Genomic DNA, 21301 nt, shown 5'->3' on the forward strand with positions numbered 1-21301 from the left:
GGTTTGTCGACATATATATCTCTCGTAATCGTGGAATATAAGAAATACTTTTGTTGAGAAACGAGAGAGCAATACAGAAAAATTGATCGCCGCGTCGAACTAGCGACATCCAGCAGCGAGGAGCAAACAAACGACTATTTGTTGCACAGTTGACGAGCGAAGATCCCAATAACAACAATTACGTAACACGCAACACTTTCCCTCGTGCATTCCTTCCTATTCCCGTGCATATAATTTTCTATTCTTTCCTTCCACAGTTTCAATATCATTGAAAAGTTTCCTCGTCCCGGTGATATAGGTAGATTATTAGCGCTGGCGAACATAATGTTCCTCCTGTATAATGCATATTACGTCTCCGATTATACCTGCAACCGATCGAAATTATTCATCGGCAAAATAGCTCGGAATTACCGCGTAATTATTTGTCGATTAAGAATCGATTGAGAATCGATTAAGAATTGCGGTATGAGAGCTCGCCAGAGAAAAAAGAAACGGCAAAACGTGTCGCGTGTATACACACGCATATTCCGCAGAATATTCTTACAATATAATTACTGCCCGTTCCTTTCATTTCTTGCAAACGTAAGAGCTGTTTTATTAAGTTGCAAAGTACAACGTTCCGCGAAGCGGAAAGCATGGAATGAACGCAAATCGACGAGTGAATTGAATAGAGGTAAATGGCGTGTCTTTTTTCTTTTCTCTTTTTCTTTTTATTGGTGCGCCGTGTAGAAACGGATATGTAAAAAATATAATTTAATGTCGCTGTCAAGAAGAGATGCACAATTGTGTTGCTAGGCGCAAATATAATAATCTAATTAGTCCCGTCTGGTCGCGCTCTGCCAGTTACTTTCGGCATCTTCTTGTTCGTCGAGTCCTCTAGTTCTTTAGACTTGTAATAATGGGGCGCCACTTCCAACAGCCATTTACTCTCGATCTCTGTCACCTGTACGACATACGCAGGCACACGCATGTTTCAGACTCGTCTCAAACTTCATCTTGAATCGCAAGTATATTCCAACTTGCAGGAAATAGTAAAGGGTTTTTCATCGTACCTGACGCATAAACTCCTTAGTAGTGAACACAAGCTCATGATAGAGCAGCCAACGGGGGAGTTCCTGAAACAGGGAACTGTTCGGATGTATCGCAACCGTTTGATTGTGCTTCGCAGTCTTGTAGTGACCACCTTTGGACAATCGTGCCACGTGATAGAAATAACCAGCTGTAATAGCCTAGAACAGACGCCGCATCGTTATTCCACGAAGAAATTGATAATGACATCGGGGTTTTTTGTATGATATTAACAGACCTTCCTAATGTTAATTGTCTCCGTGATCCCTGAAACCAATTCCATCTCGACACGTTGCATCAGACCTACCAGCTGTTCTCTGACATCCCTCGCCCGTTTCATGGACCTGAAACAACAAGTTATAACAAGACATGTATCGTACGATAATGTTAATATCGTGTGCTCTGCATACGTACCTGTGCTGTATAAAGTTCTCGTAACACCAGTGCGTGCTGAAATCACTCTGCTGCCATTGATTGTACACGTTGAGAAGAGTCAGATGATCCCCGCCAGGTACATGGAAATTTTTTCTTGCAGCGTCCGCGTGTATGATCTTGTCCTTCGGCCTGTAGAAGATCGCGCCGTTCACCGAGAGCATGGCCGCGATAGTCGCCACCTCTTCCGAGCAACGATATCGCTCGCTAGCCAGCAGCATCTTCGCCATCATTGGATCCAACGGGAACTCGGCCATTCTACGCCCGAGTTTCGTCAATTCCCCGCGATGATTCAACGCGCCCAGCGCGTACAGCTGCTCCAACGCTAGAACCAACGTCTCATGCGGAGGAGGATCCAAAAAATCAAAGTGCACCAAGTCATTGATACCGAGCGCTTTCAGAGTGAGCACCGCGTTACCTACGAACGTCAATGCAATATTTGGAATTAAAACAAAAGGAATTAAGTCCAATCCCCGAAAATCCAAGTTACAATGCTATAAGAAAAAGAGAAAGAGAAAAAGAGAGAAAAATCAACGAAATCTTGTTAAGTTGCTTCTTACCGAGATTAATTCTCTGAATTTCAGGCACAGTGTTATCCTCGAGTTCGTGCTGATACGCCCAGGCGGTATACAGCCGGAAGCACTTCCCAGGAGCAACTCGACCAGCTCGACCTGCTCTCTGATTTGCAGATGCTTTACTGATCGGCACGACCATCAGACTCTCCATACCCGTACGTGAATTGAAATTGTTCTGCTTCGCGAATCCGGGGTCTATCACGTACACTATGTTGTCTATAGTTAGCGAAGTTTCCGCTATATTGGTCGCTAATACAACCTAGCGAATAAATGAGAGTCGATTATTTAAATCAGAACAGATCTAACAAAGAAATGAAATAAAAGAGGACTCGGTGTACAAAAGAAAGATATTTCAAAAAATTCGCTTATATAATAGTCGAAAAAGCAAATTACTTTTCTTGCTCCTGGTGGAGTCGGCTGGAATATTTTCGTTTGCATATCGCTCGGTAAATTCGCGTACACGGGCAAAATTAAAAGTTCCGCTAGCTTACTCCCAAGCCTCCTGACTCTCTCCTGCAACATCTCCTGGCACGTCTCGATCTCGTCTTGTCCTGTACACGAAAATGTATATTACCTAACATTGCTTTGGATATTATGTAGCATCACTCCCGTTATAAACATACCAGTCAGGAACACTAGTATGTCACCCGGCGATTGCGTTGTATGAATTTGCAGAATAGAGACTACGCAGGCGTCGATGTAATCCGCTTCCGGTGCTTTCGTATAATAGATATCGACAGGAAAACGACGACCGGGTATCCTGAAGATGGGAGCGTCGTCGAAGAACTCGCTGAACTTCGTGGCGTCCAACGTAGCCGACGAGATCAGGAGCTTCAGATCAGGACGAAACCTCGCGATATCCTTAACTAATCCGAATAATATGTCGGTGTGCAAAGTACGTTCATGCGCCTCATCAATGATCATTACACTAAAATATATATAATAAACTAATAAGAAAATTATTACAACAGTTTGTCATCATATTAAATTTTTCGCGCATGAACGATGTTTAATAATTGAGAAATGGGATAAATATTCTGCACAATTATATCGTCATTTCTTGCTCCCTCCCTATTCTTATCACAATTCTTATTTATAATTCTTCTCTTATGTACCTGTACGAAGCCAGGTCGGGTTCGCTGAGAAATTCTCGGTGTAGCGTACCATCGGTCATGTATTTAATACGAGTACGATGTGACGTACAGTCTTCGAAACGGATAGCATAACCGACTTCATTTCCCAGCTTAACGGCCATCTCGTGGGCTACTCTCGCGGCTACCGACATCGCAGCTACTCGCCGCGGCTGCGTGCATCCGATTATCTTATTGTCCTCTGCAAATCCAGATTCGTACAGATATTGTGGTATCTGCGTGGTTTTTCCCGATCCCGTTTCACCTTCTATTATCAAAACCTGATATTCAAATGTGACATCTCTGGTACACTCAACTACAGCATTCGTCGAGTGACATTCCAAAGTCAACTTTACTCACTTGATGATCCTTGATGGCTTGAATGAGATCATTCCTGAATGGGTAAATGGGTAAACTCTTCTTCGTTTCTTGTATCGTTTGTAAAGTTTTAACATGTGGTGGTGGACTGGCCTCACGTTTCTTGTCTTTGTCATGACCAGGCATACGTAATGCTTGAACAAATTCTATCTCATCCTCCATGAGAAGATCATAATCTTGTTGAGCTGCACACAAACATAATAAAAGATTGTGAGATTAAATTCAAGTCATAGAAAAGTAGGCTACATGAACAACAATTATTGATGCAATAATTCAGAGCATATACCCTTCCTATCTCGAGCACCAAAGCGAAAAACAGCAGATGACATTTGATCCGATTCCCATTTGCTTTGTTCAGATTGTGGTGGTTCTTTATCCATTACATCAGGCTCTGGTTCTATCTTGCCTTCTCTAAGCGGCATGTGATAACGCTGGATACGTTCAAGTTCTCTTGCCTTTTCATGCTCTTTTGCTAAATGCAGTAACTGTTTCTTATGAGCTCTTTCACGTTTTTCTCTCTCTGTTAAACTGTAATGAAACATATAATTGATAAATTATTTCATCCTAAGAACTAAATTAAAATTAAATTTCTCTTTAAACAATTACATTTCTTCTTCAAACAGATATTCATCGTCAAGAATGTCAGCCTCCAGTTCAGCCACTTTGTCCTCTTTACGTTTCTCCAGATATTTCCTACGAGATTCAATACGTAGTTTTGGCACCAGATGATCTCTGGTATCAGTTTCAATGATCTTAAGCCTCTTTGCAGCTTCAGCTACAGGAAATAATAAACAGTAATAAATAGCTATGATAAATATCTTTATCTTAACAGATGCTTTAATAGTTCACACATGACCATTTTATTGTGTATATTAATTAAGTTAATATTAACAGATAGCCCTTTTGTAACAAACCTGCTCCAGAACCAGCCGGCATAGCAATCTTGCGTATCTTGCTTTCATCTTTGGCTTTAAGACGACTGGCAAAACTGTCTCTTTCCTTGATATCCTTCTTGCGACGTTCTTCCTCGCTATCACTGTCCTCACTTGAAGTTACTTCACGCCTGTATTTACTCATTTTGAAAGGTAAAGGTTAAGTTTACCTAAAATAAAATTTCCGTTATGAAACAACATCGATATATTAGAAAAATTCAGCGATAAATAACACATTTATTTGCACAAACAGAAATACGACTTTACATTAAAAAAAAGTTCGATAATCTGCTTCCAACATATACAACATCCACTTCCTTATCATTCGCTTGCAGCAGAAGTGGACGACTGATAAATCGATGTACGACTTTTTAAAGGATCGATTATCTTCTCGATATTTTTGAGAATCTAAAAGAACAGAAAAATAAAATTTGAATTTTGTTAATTCCAAAATTCATAGATCTTTAATTTAGTATTAGTAGAAAATATACGAAATTAAGAGATTATTTATTTTGAGCATGTGTTGAAATCTGCTGTTAAAATTTAACGGGACGTGACTTTCGTAAAATATAATGATGAGTTAATTCGGAAAATATGTCATGACTCAAAGTCTTAATTTTCAATTATATAAATAAATACAAAGTTTATTTATTCGTTATGATAATTTCCGAATATAAATCTAGATTCGTCATATATTAAAATTATTAAATTAAAATTATTAAATATTAAAAATTTTGGTCATTACGTATACTAAAACTTATATATAATCTACACAATTTAATTACCTATAATTACCTTTTACTTTGTATAATAGTAGATTGTTATGTAATTTTCTCTCAAATCAATTAACATTGAAGTAAAAGAAATCGTTTCATACATTTTTCATTGCTCATTCAAGATGAATAATTTAATACGTGATATTTGTTAAGAAATGAATAAAAAACACAAAATATTGTAAAATTTTCTCACTTAAACAGATCGTCATCCTTTTGTTTCTAATATTTATTAATTATTCACTTTAGACCTGTTATAGTAATTAGACCCTTTATTATTATTAGTTCCGAAGCTTCCGTTACGAGTCGCCACTATCTTTCATTACAATTCGAGCACGTGGTATGATTTAGCGCGATTGTTTAGAAGTACATTTATTTATTTTTCAAGTTCCTACAATTCAACAACTTAGAAATCTTTTTAATTTTGACCTAATTAAGCTTAATTTCGTTTTAACATGAAGCTGGAAAAAAAATTGAAAAAAAGGAAGGATACTGTAAGAAAGTAGACATATATTTTTGTCGTTGTAGTAGATTTATTCGTATTATTTCGTCAAATATAATAATGTTTAAATTATATCAATTAAATATACTATAGAGAGAGAGAGAGAGAGAGAGAGAGAGAGAGAGAGAGAGAAAGAGAGAACGAAAACGAATAGATAAATAATATTCCTAAATTTCTATCACTGCTATTGATACAGGTTTGAATTTTTCTCTCTTTTACATAATTCGTGGTAAACATATTCGTAGCCAGCATTTTAACTGCAATTTTAAGCAGCAAATTGCATAAATAAAATTTTCAATTTACTACATCGTTGCTTTCATTGTTTACGCTTTTTTATCACGCGTCAACCTCGAGTATACATATACGTACGAGAAATGTAGTAAAATGTAGAAAATTACGAATGCGCTTCCGGTATTTCATTCGTCCTCAAGATTATCGTATTGCTATATTAAATTTTGCAGCATATATCGTACAATGTTTCAATAGTTTCGAGAAAGATTAAATGTTTGTGAATAAATCACCAAACTATGAATTATCAAACACGAAAGAAATACATATTTTTCTTTTTTCTATCTAAGAATCTTTTAGAAAATTGTATGCAGAGTAGGATACTTTAAGGATCTGCAAAATAGATAAAGCAACTAAATTATTTTCAATCTTGTCAAAATATTTTCAGTTTCAACTCGATCCAATTTCAAGTATACTAACGCTCATGAAGGAGTCGATGCTTAAAGTCACCACGTAACCGCTTGACATTTTAAAGGGTTTAGAGGTACGCATCATTATTATTGTGAGATCCTTCATTACCTGAACTCTTAATGGTGTCCAGTTCATGCCATAAACAGCATTGCGAATTTCGACACTCTGCAAGAAATTAATTAAAATTATTACTTATAGCTTATATTTTCCATTGATATAACTTTTACATGATGATGATTTACATTATCTCGAAAACGTTTGCTATTGAAAACTATTGGAAATTTTTGTTATTACTTTTATCCTCACAATATATCATTGATTTTATTTATTCATATTCATATTAAACAATTACCACTAAATAAATTTTCAGTAAATCAAATACCAGGTGTGGCGGTTAATAATTCTTAATTTTTTTAAGAGATGGCGCTGGAAACAAGGATTGGTTCACAGTCTAACTTCTTATGTCATTTTGTTGCTATGACAGTACTTTTCAAAATGCCATTGATGTTTAAACGATTTTGAGTTGGCGTCATTTTTTTCGTGTGGTAAACATGTCGAGTTTCAAGCCAAATAAAGAGCATTTGCGGCATGTACTGCTGAGCACGTACTGCTTTTCTTGTTCAGTCAAAAGAAAAACGCGAGTGAAAGCCGTCGTATACTTGTGGAAACTTACGGTGACAATATCCTAACGCAAGACGCTTGTATGCGTTGGTTTAGACGATTCAAAAGTGGTGATTTTGACTTGAAAGACAAAGAACGCCCAGGTCAACCGAAAAGATTTCAAGATGCCGAATTGCAAGCATTGTTGGACGAAAACGATACGCAAACTCAACAACAAATGGCAGAGAGGTTAAATATTGGTCGCCGAACCATTTGTCATCGTCTGCATGCCATAGGAAAGATCCAGAAAGCAGGAAAATATGTACCAATCAGTTGAACTACAGACAGATGGAAAAGCTAAAAACCAGAGTGCGAAGTTTTGCTTTCTCGGCATAAAAGAAAGCCTTTTTTACATCGGATCGTGACTGGAAACGAAAAATGGATATATTTCGAGAACCCAAAACTCAGAAAATCATGGGTTGACCCAGGACAATCATCAACATCGACCGCAAGATCGAATCGCTTTGGAAAGAAGACAATGCTGTGCATTTGGTGGGATCAGAAGGGTGTCGTGTACCTTGAGCTTCTGAAACTAGTTGGAACAGTTGATACCGTTCGCTACCGTCGACAAATGATCAATTTGAACCATGCATTGATCGAAAAGCGACCAGAATGGGCTACAAGACACGGAAAAGTAATTTTGCAGCACGACAACGCCCCATCACACACAGCGAAAGCGGTCAAAGACACCATTTCTACACTTGGCTGGGAACTCTTGCCCCACGCGCCGTATTCATCAGACTTGGCCCCTTCCGACTACCACTTGTTTTCATCGATGTCTCACGCGCTCTCCATGAAACATTTCAACAATTACGGAGATGTCGAAAAATGACTTGATGATTAGACCACCGCAAAAGATGTACGGTCTTTCTGGGAGGGCATCCACAAATTGTCAGAGAGATGGGAAAAATGTGTAACTAGCGATAGCGCATACTTTGAATAAACCATTTTTTACCTTTCTCCCAATTTAAACGTGTTTTTTTAAGAAAAAATTAAGAATTATTAACCGCCACACTTGGTATTTTGTAAAATGTAAAATAAAATAAAAGATATTATAAAGATATTATAAAATGTTAAAAATGTAACAGTTTAATAACTTTTAGTTTCTCGAGAAATAAAATTGTGATCTCCCGGTGATGAAAAATCGCAAAAAGAAATAATGAATTATCTCTACCTTCAGAGTTACCTCATTTCCGTACCAGCAATAAAGGAATATTTGCATTAGCATCGCACCCAGGTAAGAAAAGATATAGGCGAAGTCAAGCGTGAATAACGATGTCATGTGAGATATCTTGTAGACGCTCATGCAGAGAACGAGAGAGATTATGGAGAATTGGATGAATATTATCAACGTAAAGACCGCATTAACCGTATACGCAAATCTACAAATTACGAGGATACTCCGTTATTATTTATATCCATAGTTTCACGAGATAATATCGTAAAACGGATAATAATTATGGAATTTTATTCCTAGTAATTCAGTTGCCGGTAAATACCCACTTATACACATAAAGATGATGTTGTATCAAATCACGGACGATCAATTTCTCGCGCGTTCTCAAATCCTGCTTCGACTCGCTGTCTTTCTCAGCTTGCTTCAGCAATATCGGCAATATATGAGCGCGATGGCACAGAATCTCGAATTGAGCGCAGATTTGAATCATAAGGCCGGAAATTAGAGTCTCATGTGCGACGCTGGAATTGGCGCACAGACATAAAGCGAATGACTGATAGATCAGCATAGGCAGGAAGACGGCCATTGACGAGAGGTCGAAGGGCGCCCAATTGTACACCGGCAAGGTACTTGTTTTCAGGAGCGGATAGAACTGTGCGAAGGTCGCGAACATCGCGCAGGACTCGTTCAAGACCCCGCAAGCAATCGTGATTCTTCTGCGGAATTCCAATTGTCTAAAATGCGCTTGCAAAGTGCTATAAATTTATGTTTTATTTTTTATCATTTATGTATTATATATTTATGTATTATATACAGGGTTTTTCAATTGGTGCGGGTCGATGTTGGCAGCCTGTGGCGGCCATGTTGTTTTGGCGGCGTCTGTCTAACCTGTTGTTTATTATTCAGTCACTGATGCCAAATCACCATAACAAGTTACACGATTGAGCAGCACGTCCAAATGATAAAACTTTATTGTCAAAATGAGTGTTCGTTAGTGCAAACGTTGCGCGCGTTGCGCCCATTTTACGGCAGACGCGGTGGCCCTTCAAAGTCGACTCTCCAACGTTTGGTGGTCAAATTCGAGACGACCGGTTCGGTAAACGATCAGCCAACACCCGTACGTCAAAGGAACTCTAGATCGGCCGAGAACATCGCCACTGTAAGTGAAAGTGTACAGGAGAACCCGAGGCAATCAATTCCTCGCTGTGCACAAGAACTCGGCCTTTCGCAGACTTCAACTTGGCGAATTTTGCGTCGGGACTTGGGCCTGCACCCGTACAAGATCAAACTGGCTCAAGAGCTCAAAGTTAATGACCATAGACAACGCCGTTTGTTCGCTGACTGTCTTCGGAGCATTTGGAAGAGGACCCCAATTTTGGCCGAAAAATCATCTTTAGCGACGAAGCGCATTTTTGGATGAATGGCTATGTTAACAAGCATAATTGCCATATATGGCACGACGCCAACCCACACGAGGCTCACCAGGTAGCAATGCATCCACAAAAAGTTACTGTTTGGTGCGGATTTTGGGCCGGCGGCGTCATTGGTCCGTACTTTTTCGAAAACGACGTTGGTGAGGCCATCACCGTCAATGGCGAGCGCTACAGAACGATGATAACCAATTTCTTTTGGCCCAAATTGAACGATATGGACGTGGACGACATGTGGTTCCAGCAGGACGGCGCTACGTATCACACAGCGGACGCCACGATGGACATTCTGCATGAACGATTTGAGGGTATAGTTATCTCTCGCAGAGGTGACGTGAATTGGTCACCAAGATCGTGCGATTTGACACCGCTAGACTTTTTCTTGTGGGGTTTTCTGAAGTCGCAGGTCTATGTCAATAAGCCGCAATCGACCGATGCCCTTAAAGTCAACATAACCCAGGCCATCGTTCAAATTCAGCCGGATCTATGCGGCAGAATCATTGAAAATTGGACCACTCGGATCCGTGCCACCGTGAGAAGCCGCGGCGAACATTTGAACGATGTTATATTCCACACATAATGGCATACATGGGCCTTTCAAATAAAAAAATAATTTCGTTAATACCTCACACACAGCTAGTTTTATTCCATTGCAACATCGACCCGCCCTTATTGAAAAACCCTTTATTATGTTCATCCATCTGATTACCTGACTACCTTATCGTTAATCAGAAAAGCGACAAGAAGCGACGAGAAGATCAACACGGTCAATTTTTAAACAAAGAGGGAATGAGAGAGAAGAAACTAATCTTTGAAACGAACCAAGTTACTACGTTATCATTTTGTTCAACGAACAAACGTACCTCGCGTTTCGATCGAACTTCTGCTGAATCAGCTTTTCATCGGCATCTCGTGGGATGCAGTTCTCCTTCAACAGCATATCACCCAAACCGATGATTCGTCGCCGACGTATGAAGAGATGCAAGAGCTTGATGGAGACACCGAAGACCGAGAGAAATAGGTACAACTTGTCCACAAATTCCTGCAGACTCGCCGAAGAGAAAGTGTCCACCAGCCCGTAGAACACGAACGACTGCAGCAGCGTGAGCATAAAGCTGGAGTAGATGTTATACATCCAATATTTAATCGAGTTAACCGGCCAATGCACCGGTCGCCAGTAGCCGGTATAGGTGAGCAGAGCGAACGACACTGGAAGTATGTGCATCTTCTTACTGGCTAGTGATGGCTACCTACGTCTTGATCACTCACTCGAGCAACAATTTGCATAATTGTCCTCCCCCATGGGAATTTCCTCCGAAGAATTTATATTCTGTTATTCGCCGTTGATGGTGCGTATCGTTATTATTATCATAAATATTGAGTATCTTCGCTTAAAAATAGGAGAAAAGTTCAAGAAAAGAGTTCAAGAAAAGAGTTCAAGAAAATCGAACGCTGCGTCACTTCGTGATGGTCCGCAGCGTGGGAAGCCGCGAGCAACAATACTGATGACGACAATTCCGCGACGCATTTTTCCTTCGGCTATTCCTCTCCTCTTTTGTGTATATATATTTTCTTTTCTCTTTCTTCCACTGTCTCTCTTGATATCATTAAAAAGTTTCATCGTTCCGATAATACAGGTATACCATTAGTATTTGCCGACATTATGTTCTCCTGTATAATGAATTATTACCCCGTCGATTACCTGCGGCTGAACGAAATTATTCATTTGCAAAGTACTGCGGAATTACCGAGTAATTATTCGTAACGGTTAGGAATTGTGAAGTTCAGTATATGTATATTCCATTGAGGTTTTAATTATTCAAATACGTCTTTCCTTTCTTCTCCTTTCTCAATATCTTTCCTCTCTCTAGCATCAAAAATGGAAAACAGGAAATGACATTTGACTCGATTTCCATTTTCTGTGTTTGGATTGTGGTGCCTCTGTCCGTTACATCAGGTCTTAACTCTATTTTGTTTTCTATAAGAAGTATGTGGTAATACTGAATACATTCAAATAGCTTAGCTTCAGGAAAAACAACAGATAGTAAGTAACTGTAATAAATCTTTATATTGATAGACACTTCAACAGTTCATAGACGTAACCATTTTATTTTACATTTAATATTGATAAATAATCCTCTTGCAACCTGCTCCAAAGACAGCCGGCATGGCAATTATGTGTAATTTGTTTCCATATCTGACTTTAAGACTAACGAAGCTAACTCTCTCTTCGTGGTATAAAATTCGGAAATAAAATACGGCCAATTTGTCGTTGAATCGTGCTACGTCTTTGCCTGTTTGGGAAAAATAATTGCGGCTTACTCTCTCTTTCTCTCTCTCTCTCCCTCTCTCTCTCTCTCTCTCTCTCTCTCTCTCTCTCTCTCTCTCTCTCTCTATGCAAGAACTTTAAACTTGCGAATAATAAACCCGGTTAATCTCTTTAACACAGCGGTGCCATCTGAATGCTTCTGAGAAAAATTATTTGCTCTCGGGGTAAATAAGATTCGAGTCTCTGCTAAATTTCACCCGTTAAACCCGTTTTAGCTGATAGATCCCTTATTGCTATTAATTTCGAAGTCTCCGCTACGAGTCGCCACTGTCTTTCAGGAGAAATCGAACACGTAGCCGGTTCAGAAGGCGTTTGTCCCGAAGTACGCTTATTTTTCAAGCTTTTACAGTTTGGAAGCTTAGAAGTTCCTTTCAGTTTCAAATGGTATGTCTCGTTATTCGACAGAGGCCAGAAAATATCAATATCAAAACTGTAACTGACTTTGGCATATTGTTCATTCCGCAGGGAAGAGTTACGAAGGCGAGCTCAGCGCGCACAATCTCGACGACCGCTCGCAAATCGCTCTGGAAAATGGAATTCCGGCCATCGCGTCGGCAGGATTCGCGCGAGCGAATTTGGAATTTCGGACATTTTCATCAACAGCGCGACAGAGCCTGCCCGGAGCGCGGCCGGTCAACAAGCCGTTACGGCCCTTCTCCGTTTGCGCAGCTACCAGTCGTTCGCATGCACAGTGCCGCGTCAGTACATGCGGTAACATTGCAGCGTGCGGATCATCGTTCCTGATCCTGCGGAGCCAACGACGCACCTTCCGCGATCGCGCCCATCGCGGCTGACAGTCCCGGCTCTGGCCCATCGTCGTTGAATCGCGGAGATAAACAGCGCGTCGCACAATCGCTCGTCGTCTCCGAGAGCGCGGCACTCCGGCAAGGTTCGTTAAACGCGACACCGCTGTTGTCGTCGTTGCTCCGAGTGAAAAAAAGGATCGAATCCATCCGTCGAGCAGCGAGATCCACGCAGACGGACATATATCGTGACCATGCCCGCGGACGCCGAGCTCAGCAACCTGCTCAGCAGACGACAGAGGATCAACAATGAGCTCGAGGAGGGCAAGGAAGTGAAGAAGCAATACAAGTTTGTCAACGTCTACACCGAGTTCCACGAGTTGTCGCGTCGCGAGATCAAGCAGTACGAGCAGACCTTCAACAGGTGAGCGCAGTTCTTCCTCGCTCCAAACTTATCGTTGCCCGCTATCGCTATCGGAAAAAACATGTCAGCTGTGACAAGTCGAGGCCAGCCCGGCGACGATATCGCGCATAATGATATGACGATTTTATTGTAGCGCTTGTCCGACGTCAAAGTGTCATTTCGTTTCGAAATGTGGGGAAAAGTCGACAGGTGAGAAGGATGTTAACAAGAATATATTCGCATATTTCCACCGGTACATTGTGTACCTTTCTGTACCGCTTAGTCCATATTAATGCTGAAATTAGTGCAGCAATCGAGAAAACGACAAACGGCGGCACAGACACGCGCGACACTCCCCGAGCTTATGTCATTCCTGCTAACACAAGTTCGCGCGGATGAACATAAGTTCGAACTCTTTCTTGCCCTTTATATGGCTCGAGGTAAACACCGGTTTGTAGCCGGCGTTCGCATCTGCGACTTTAAACGGCCGAACTGCACACGTATAGTTGTCACTTTAATAGGCGCGCACTTGCTGCCGCCGCGGCGATGCGCCGTTTATTTCTTTCTTTGCCGTCGCGAGTCAGCCTGAAATACGCACGCACGTGCAATCAGACGGTGATAAACGTTTCTTCGCGAGGACAGGTGCGAGGCCCCTGCTCTCATTAACGGCGGCGAAATATCTTCGCGTATGTCGCGTACGCACGAACTCGTCGACCTTATCGACGTCGATACGAAACGGTATTGATCGATCAACGATTTTCGCGCTGACTCACACCGCGCGATTTAAAATGCACAGACGTGACGTCACTTTCGCGCGAACCCGCAGCGACGCAATATCTGTGTTCTATCAGAGCAGATTATGCAGCCGGGAGGATTTTATTCAAGGCGATCGGTATGTTTCGCTCTTTCTTCATCATCCACGGCTTCTCTGTGTCGTCTCCTTCGCAATGTCTGCAGCAACGACGGCAGAGACAAACACGTCCTCTAGCCGTGTTTTCCATTGCCGCGCAGGAATCTCTGGATTTTTTCCAAGCCCAATCGAGCTCGAAATATTTGAGATTCGCGTTCCGCATACCGATCTCCGTGGCCGCGCATTCGCTACACGCGATTTACGTTACAGCGCTCGCGCGATTACGTTTCACCGAGCGTTGTTGTCGCTGCGAGAGCAGCGGATTTTCTCCCCGTGGTATGTCTTCATTGCAGCATCTCCTTTGCGAATTTTCAGTCCGAGGATAAAAGAACCCTTTCCTCCACCCCCTCTCTCTCTCTCTCTCTCTCTCTCTCTCTCTCTCTCTTTCTCTCGCGCTCTTTTCCTTTTTCTCAATTTAAAATTTCATGCTCGAGGTTTCGTCGTGAGCAGTCTCTTGCGCGCGCTATCACCGCCGCTTAATCGTCGCAGCATCTTATTGCGACGATAACGAACTTCGTTACGAAACTCGCGAGATTACTTGTGTAAACTGAAAAGAAAAAAACATTACACGGTAACACGACGACGACTTGCGTAGCGAGTCCAAAAGTTAAGGGCCGCAACCAGCCGTGGCGACCTAACGCTAAATAACGATTTCCAGCGGTAACAATTGATGGAAGTGATAATTAGAACATGACCGTGCATTTGTGCGCTTGTACGTATGTGTCTGTCGCGTATATGTGTGTGTTTATTTGTTTATTCATTACGCTCGCGATGATACCTAACGATGTTTTCTATCGTTCGAATTGACTTTTAAATGAAAACACACATCTCGTTCCGAGCGATTCGGCAAGAAAGATCGCCCAGAGGAACACCTAACAGAGATCGCATCGTTAGAGGAATTCCAAGCTCGCCAGCGACCAAGGGCTCAGCCTGAAAAGGTACCAACGCTAAACGCTGATCGTGCCTTAAGCTCGCCGTTTAAATCACGACGCTGAACTCTCTCGATCACGCCGGTCTAACCCCACGTCGGGATTCTCGAAAAGAAACGAAACTAATCCCAGAATTCCAAGGCGATGCGGCTGATTTACGAGTCCTCCCTTTGCGGAATTGCATTATCTTTCTTTTTTTTTTTTTTTACAAAACTGCTCTTCTTTGTCATCGCGCTGTTGTCACCGTGGTCCTCGCCGAGCAACCCGAGAGGAACGTCGTCCACGCTGTATCTCTCCGACCGCGTCGTTGTCAAACCTGCTGCCAGGTTGACTCCGAAATACCTACCTACTCCGAGACACAAAGGGCGTAGGTACCGTGGATGGACGAGGGGCCAGGCGCGGCGAGAGAGAGCCGGGGGACCCCGAGGTCGTCTGCCCTCAGCGTGCAGCTTGCATTTCTTCTCTCCCGAAGAAATGCACGTCACGAATCCTACGGTCCGCGTTCGCGGTTTCGTAATGATCGAGGCGTGCGACTCTCCTCTCCTCTCCTCTTCTCCTGGCTCCTCTCTTCCTCCTCGCGCTCCTCCTTCTCTGTCTCTTTGGCCTCTCGTTGTCGACGCTCTCGCAATTTTCTTCTTCTCTCGGCGGCGCACCTTTGTCGGAAAATTACGTGAATTCACTACTCTTTCTCTCTCCCTCATCCTCCCCCTCTCTGTCTCTCTCTCTCTCACACTCTGCTCGACGCGTTTCTCTGATAATGAAGCTTAAAAATCACCGCCGTGCCGATGAATGGACGTCGATCTTCGCGATCGTGACCACGTTTACCTCGCTGGGAAGCTTCGCTCGTTCTTCGACGCGCACGTGCTGCGCGATGGATGAATCGCAAAACGCGAAATCGAGAGAGGATCTACCTGGACGAAATTGACCTCGCGCGAAATATCATCGAAACGGGTCGAAAATACGAACGCGTCTTTTTCTTATTGTCATGTAGCCGTGCCGACTGCCGAGTTTCGCGGCGTACATCGTGCGAGGTTTCGACAGACTTTCGAGTGGAACTCGGCGAGGGTGGAGAGACACGTGACCGTGGCCCTCCGCGACGGAAAGGTCGAGTGTGAGACGAGTTAACTCGGACGGGTCGAGGCGAGGTTTCGGCGGAAACATGTCGCCCGCGTCTACTCCTACGACTCACGTCGACGGCCGGGGGCAGAAGGTAACCGGTTTCGCGGCGATGCGACAAGGACGACTCCTTCGAGGAGAACGCGACGCGGACGCGCGGCAATCATCGGCCCTTCCGGATGACGTATCGCCGCACGCGGGATACGCACGTGCGCGCGCTGCGGGCGACAGAGCGAAAGCCCCGTGTCGCGAGCCTTTTACCGCGCGGCTGTTTCGGCGGAGAAAAGTTAATCCCGCACTACGCAGATGGCCGAATTAATCGGCCCGCGTAGGTGGCACGAAACGCGGTTACGAGGCTGTGAGGAACGGAATTTCAGCGAGTTTCAGCAAGCTCCAACGCGTTGGGACTCCGGCGGAAGTTTGCCCACCGCCTACTTCAACACCCCAAAAAAAGGTTAATTTCAGAACAAACGGAATCATCTAAGGTAAATATATAGAAAAGAGTATGTACACCTCACCGATTTTTTCATTTTGAAATATGTTATAAAGGATGAAATTCTGAGTGACTTCTCCTAATACAATTATACGGGGACCGCTTATAGTTTCTCAGATATTTGACTTTAAAGTTTTATAATTGTACGTTGAAGTATATTTGAAGTAGACAAGCAGTTTTCATTCACTTTAAATATAGGAAACAGTACATATAAGCGGGAGAGGGGCTCCGCCTCTCTCTCGCACCCCTTCGCACCAAACAAATACTAACCTAATCTAACTTATTGCATCTTTATATATTTTTGGACATTGTTAAAAAAAGTTCTCTTAAGATCTATCACCTGGCTCGATTTAACTTATTATAATATCTGCATATAATGAGGTGTTGTGGCTTTTAAGGAGATCTTTTCAACATTGCTCAACAATATATAAAGATGCAATAAGTTAGGTAAGGTTAGCATTTCTTGGGGAGGGGGTGCGGGGGAGGGGCGGAGCCGCTTATATGTACTGTTTCCTATATTTCTATGTATACACTATGTTTGGATTAACTGTTTGGATTGTACTGTAAATAACGTCAGCTTATGATATCTGGAATTTAATTCCAGGATAATCAAAATTCCAAAACTTAAAAATCAAATATCTCGGAAACTATAAGTGACCCCCATATAGTTGTATCAGGAAGTCACTCCGAATTTCATCCTTTATAACATATTTCAAAATGAAAAAAACCGATGAGGTGTACCCCTTTCTATATATTTACCTCTACTTCAAATATACTTCAACGTACAAATATAAAACTTTAAAGTCAAATATCTCAGAAACTATAAGCAACCCCCATATAATTGTATTAGGAAAAGTCACTCAGAATTTCATCCTTTATAACATATTTCAAAATGAAAAAAATTGGTGAGAGTGAGGTGTACCCTTTTCTATATATTTACCTCATCTAAATTTTAGAGGATTTTATTCTTACATATATGGCCTCAAGAGGATTCCTCTAAGATTAAGAGGAATAAAACAAAAAATTAAGATTATCTAATAGATTTTAGATGAAAGGTTCACTTTAATCACTCGATCGAAAGGGGAATCCTTTTCCTTAAAAGGCCTCTCTTGGAATACGAGACTATGGGAAAAATCACTTTGCAAATAGAATACTTTTTTTGGGGTGTTAACGATTATCCAGCAGTTCACTAGGTCATAAATGTTACGTAAGAAATTTGAGTATCAAGTTTAATTAAGCACAGTTTTATTTGAGTACAATTTGTCGTTCTTAAGCCGCGCCTTGAGAGACAAATCTCTTGCGACTCTCCTATTAGATGAGTTTGCTTGGAACGATCTATATACAACAGCTAGTAAAGATTATTCCCAGAATTACCGTGAGTCATGAAAGTTACTCGGAGGTACTACATTATCGTGCTTATCACTAGTTACAAGCGGCCCGCCTTTTATCTGAAGATTCATGAGATCACCATATATACGCAGATCACGTCTGGACTCTCCTCATACAAGTCGTCATTTCTCTTCGCGCGATCATTCATACAGTCGTGCAAACTCCGAATCTGAACACACGAACTTCGCCCAACGTTCCGCTGCTTGATTCCTCGTGACAACGCGGACTCTGCGAATGCCGTGAAGAGCCCACAAAGGCACGGCTGTCGACCTCTGCGTCGCGGTTTAACGACGATCCGATACGAATGCGCCGTCTCACCTTCTCGTTTTCACCCGAGCCGCTGAGAGAATAATAAGAGTCGGGCCTCGCTTCTTGATCGGCAACCCGAGACCATTCGCACGTATCGTCCAGACGTTGTGTCGTTTATCAGACTAAATATATACAGGCCTCGCGGTTTAGTCCGGTGACACGCGATAACGTTCGTGCGCGGACCGCACGTGGATGCGTTCACGTAGGTTGCGGTTGTTATCTATCCGACGACATTTCCTGTGCCGGGCCGGAGAGAGAGAGAGGGAGAGAGAGAGAGAGAGAGAGAGAGAGAGAGAGAGAGAGAGAGAGCCCCGAGAGTGGCGCGCCGGGTTCGACGTTCCCGACGAATCTCCTCTGGAATGCGCAGGAAACTCTTTCTAAGGGGGAAGGCCCCGAAAACGGGGACCCTCCGCTCTCTCGGGGTCGTGGACCGAGGACTGATTAATCGCTCGAATCCCACAATCGATTTCAATTCGGCGGGCCGGACCGACATCCGCCCTGCCGACCGGTCGGCCCCTTCTCCGAGCGGTCGCTCGTATTCGCGAATACCTCGGTGAAGAAAAGAAAAAAAAAGAGAAGAAGAGGAGGACAAAGAAAATGGATGGTTTCGAGATCTAGGCGCATCTAGCCGATACCTCGCGTGCGAACACGGCTCTGTTAATTCTCCTCGCCGGCTTTCGCTATTTAATTAATGCTGGCACGGCGCGTCGTCGTTAATAGCGCGCATTGGCACGCATTGCGCCTGTGTTGATACAATCTCGCGCGACAAGGTACAAAAAACCGGCACCGACCGAGATACATTCGTATTCCTTATCGAGAAATTCCAATCGACGTTTCGCGCGGCGCGGCGCGGCGAGTCGCGCGCGAGGTCGAAAGTCGCGGTTTCCACGGCTCCATTGAACGCGCTTAACTTTCCCCGTCGCAATGATACTACGACGCGCGTTCGCGCGCGATCGATTCTCCTCTGAAACGTTGGAAGCGAGACGACGACCTTAACCCTTTCGCCGCGCTTAAGTAGGTGAATGCATGCGTATACGCGGCCGCAAGATGCACGCTCTCGGAATCGATAATTCCGCGAGGAAAGTGAGGAATAATTCAGGGAAATCAATTCGGACGCGGAGAGAACGCTTCGTCCATATCCTCCCCCCTTGCCGCGGCAGATATGACTCTCAATATTAATAAGAGGTTAATATTTTTCCATCGAAACGTACTTCGCTTTCTCTCTCTCTCTCTCTCTCTCTCTCTCTCTCTCTCTCTCTCTCTCTCTCTCTCTCTCTCTCTCTCTGTCTCCCTCTATCTTTCGCGCGTACCTTTTGCTCGACAGGTGGGAGAATTTCGGTAAAATATCTCTTAGGCCGGTATTCATAGTCGAGTCTTATATTTAAGATCTTAAGTTCACTTTCAGATATCCCGTAGCCAATGAAGTCATTTGTACAGCATCTGAAGATAAACTTAAGACGATCTTAAATATAAGATCCGACTATGAATACCAGCCTTAGTCTCGATCCATTTCCTCCCAGTTTTTCCGCCGGTCTTTCTCGATTGACAGAAAAAGAAACCAGACGAAGAATCCTCGGGCACTCTCGTTGCGTATCGACACCGACGGCGAACCGTTATTTCGTGGCCTTTCCTCGGAGGAAATCGCGCGTTCCGAATATGTAAGCGAGGCGTCAGAGAATTTGAAGGAAGGTGGGACGACGAGGTGCTCGGTATTCCGAGGCAGTAATGTCCCGTGGACATTTCACACAATGTCTCTCGCCGACGGAACACGCGTCTCACGCACGCGGTGACGTCGCTTATTCCCGTTTATAGGAAAGATTTCCATGGCCGCACAATGCGCGACTCCTGCGGCGCCTTCTTTCGTGGAACCGCGAGCGAGCGAGCCGTTCCCTCGCGATCTCGCGCGCATTGCAAATCAGTCCGTCGCGCGCCTCGCGCGGGAGAAAAGATGCTAATCGTCCATTAAAAATAAGGGAAACTCGTCGGGAATAGAAAGGAACGGGACACGCGCTTATATTTGTTCGCCCCGCACAAGTGGAACGATAACTCTTACTACCATCTCTCACGGAGCGACGTTTATCGTCCGCCGTGCGAGCTGTCGACGCGATATAATTCAACGCGACGCGCATGTTAAATCGACTGTTGAAAGAAAAAAGAATTTTGGCAAAATATCGAACGCCAGCAGGAGCGAACTCGGAGCGCTCGCAATCTGACGCGGTGTGTTTCGTCGCTCGTAAGCGACGCGATAATGACGCTTAATTCGCAGCGTCGCATCGAGGCGGGCGGTGCTCGTCGATCGCGGCGATAATTAACGATGAAAGCTATCGATCGCGAAGCTCTTTAATCAAGTGCGCGAAGTCTAATTCCTCAGACGAGCCGACGACTCCGTCGCGCGAGCGGCGCTTCCCGCGGAAATTTCTAATCTCGCGTTAACGCGCTCGAACTCGGCGAGTTTCTTCTCTGCTGATCCATCGTGGAAAAGTCGAGGGGGCTTTTCCTCTCCGCAGGGGGCCGTAAATCGCCCGACGAATGACAGGCTGGAAGAAACGCCGGCGAGACGCGCAATCATCGCGCGCGCGTCCTCGGCGCGCCGCCAATTCGTCGCAGTGACGTCCTTCGCCGTTCCTCGAAGGACCATCTCCGCCGTATCGATCTTGGGATACGAGGGTGAGCGGGACCAGAGCTAGCACCGTGTGCGCGTCACCTTGACCCGGTTTCCTCCGGGTCGCTCTCGCGGAAAACGAAGGCGCTCGCGGCCGAGCGAGCGTGGAACGATCGCGCGATGATCGCGCGATAACGAAAGCAGGAACGGCGCTCACCGCAGCGGCCGGCGTATCGTCGCCACGTCGCGATAATTGCGCGGCTATCTCCTGCCGCGGTGCCACCGTTTTGTGCCGATTAATTAAGGAGAAGGGGGGGAGGCA

General features: G+C 43.8%; 3 protein-coding genes across 5 annotated transcripts in view; 1 reads left to right on the forward strand and 2 right to left on the reverse strand.

Annotated features, from left to right (window-relative positions):
- Positions 1-207: 207 nt before the first annotated feature.
- l(2)37Cb (DEAH-box helicase 16 lethal (2) 37Cb) lies at positions 208-4913 on the reverse strand. 3 transcript variants are annotated; one of them, XM_025298294.1, is made up of 13 exons: positions 4783-4913; positions 4498-4685; positions 4190-4358; positions 3870-4111; positions 3566-3768; positions 3191-3486; positions 2699-3003; positions 2469-2626; positions 2061-2334; positions 1483-1825; positions 1307-1412; positions 1053-1229; positions 208-943 (listed from the first exon to the last, which is right to left on the reverse strand). In XM_025298294.1, exons 2-13 carry the CDS (start codon positions 4658-4660, stop codon positions 812-814), a joined length of 2568 nt encoding a protein of 855 aa, XP_025154079.1. In that variant the 5' UTR covers positions 4661-4685; positions 4783-4913; the 3' UTR covers positions 208-811. The 3 variants fall into 3 exon arrangements, with proteins under 3 accessions (XP_025154079.1, XP_019697638.1, XP_011141820.1); XM_011143518.3 differs by having other exon boundaries at positions 812-943; positions 1483-1918; XM_019842079.2 differs by lacking the exon at positions 4783-4913 and having other exon boundaries at positions 209-943; positions 1483-1918; positions 4498-4660.
- A 902-nt stretch (positions 4914-5815) lies between these two features.
- On the reverse strand, positions 5816-11789 carry LOC105184792 (odorant receptor 94b). Its single transcript, XM_019842097.2, has 5 exons — positions 10620-11789; positions 8653-9042; positions 8324-8531; positions 6499-6654; positions 5816-6411 (listed from the first exon to the last, which is right to left on the reverse strand). The coding sequence occupies exons 1-5, from the start codon at positions 10979-10981 to the stop codon at positions 6364-6366; spliced, it is 1164 nt and encodes a 387-aa protein (XP_019697656.1). The 5' UTR covers positions 10982-11789; the 3' UTR covers positions 5816-6363.
- A 906-nt stretch (positions 11790-12695) lies between these two features.
- Swip-1 (EF-hand domain-containing protein D2 homolog Swip-1) overlaps positions 12696-21301 on the forward strand; it is a 19691-nt gene continuing 11085 nt past the window's right edge. The window contains exon 1 of the mRNA XM_019842057.2: positions 12696-13252. Coding sequence (XP_019697616.1) covers positions 13083-13252 — 170 coding nt within the window. The 5' untranslated portion in view covers positions 12696-13082. The remainder of the gene's footprint in view (positions 13253-21301) is intronic.

The sequence above is a fragment of the Harpegnathos saltator genome, unplaced genomic scaffold (assembly GCF_003227715.2).
Source record: "Harpegnathos saltator strain DR-91 unplaced genomic scaffold, Hsal_v8.6 scaffold213, whole genome shotgun sequence".
Lineage (NCBI taxonomy): Eukaryota > Metazoa > Arthropoda > Insecta > Hymenoptera > Formicidae > Harpegnathos > Harpegnathos saltator.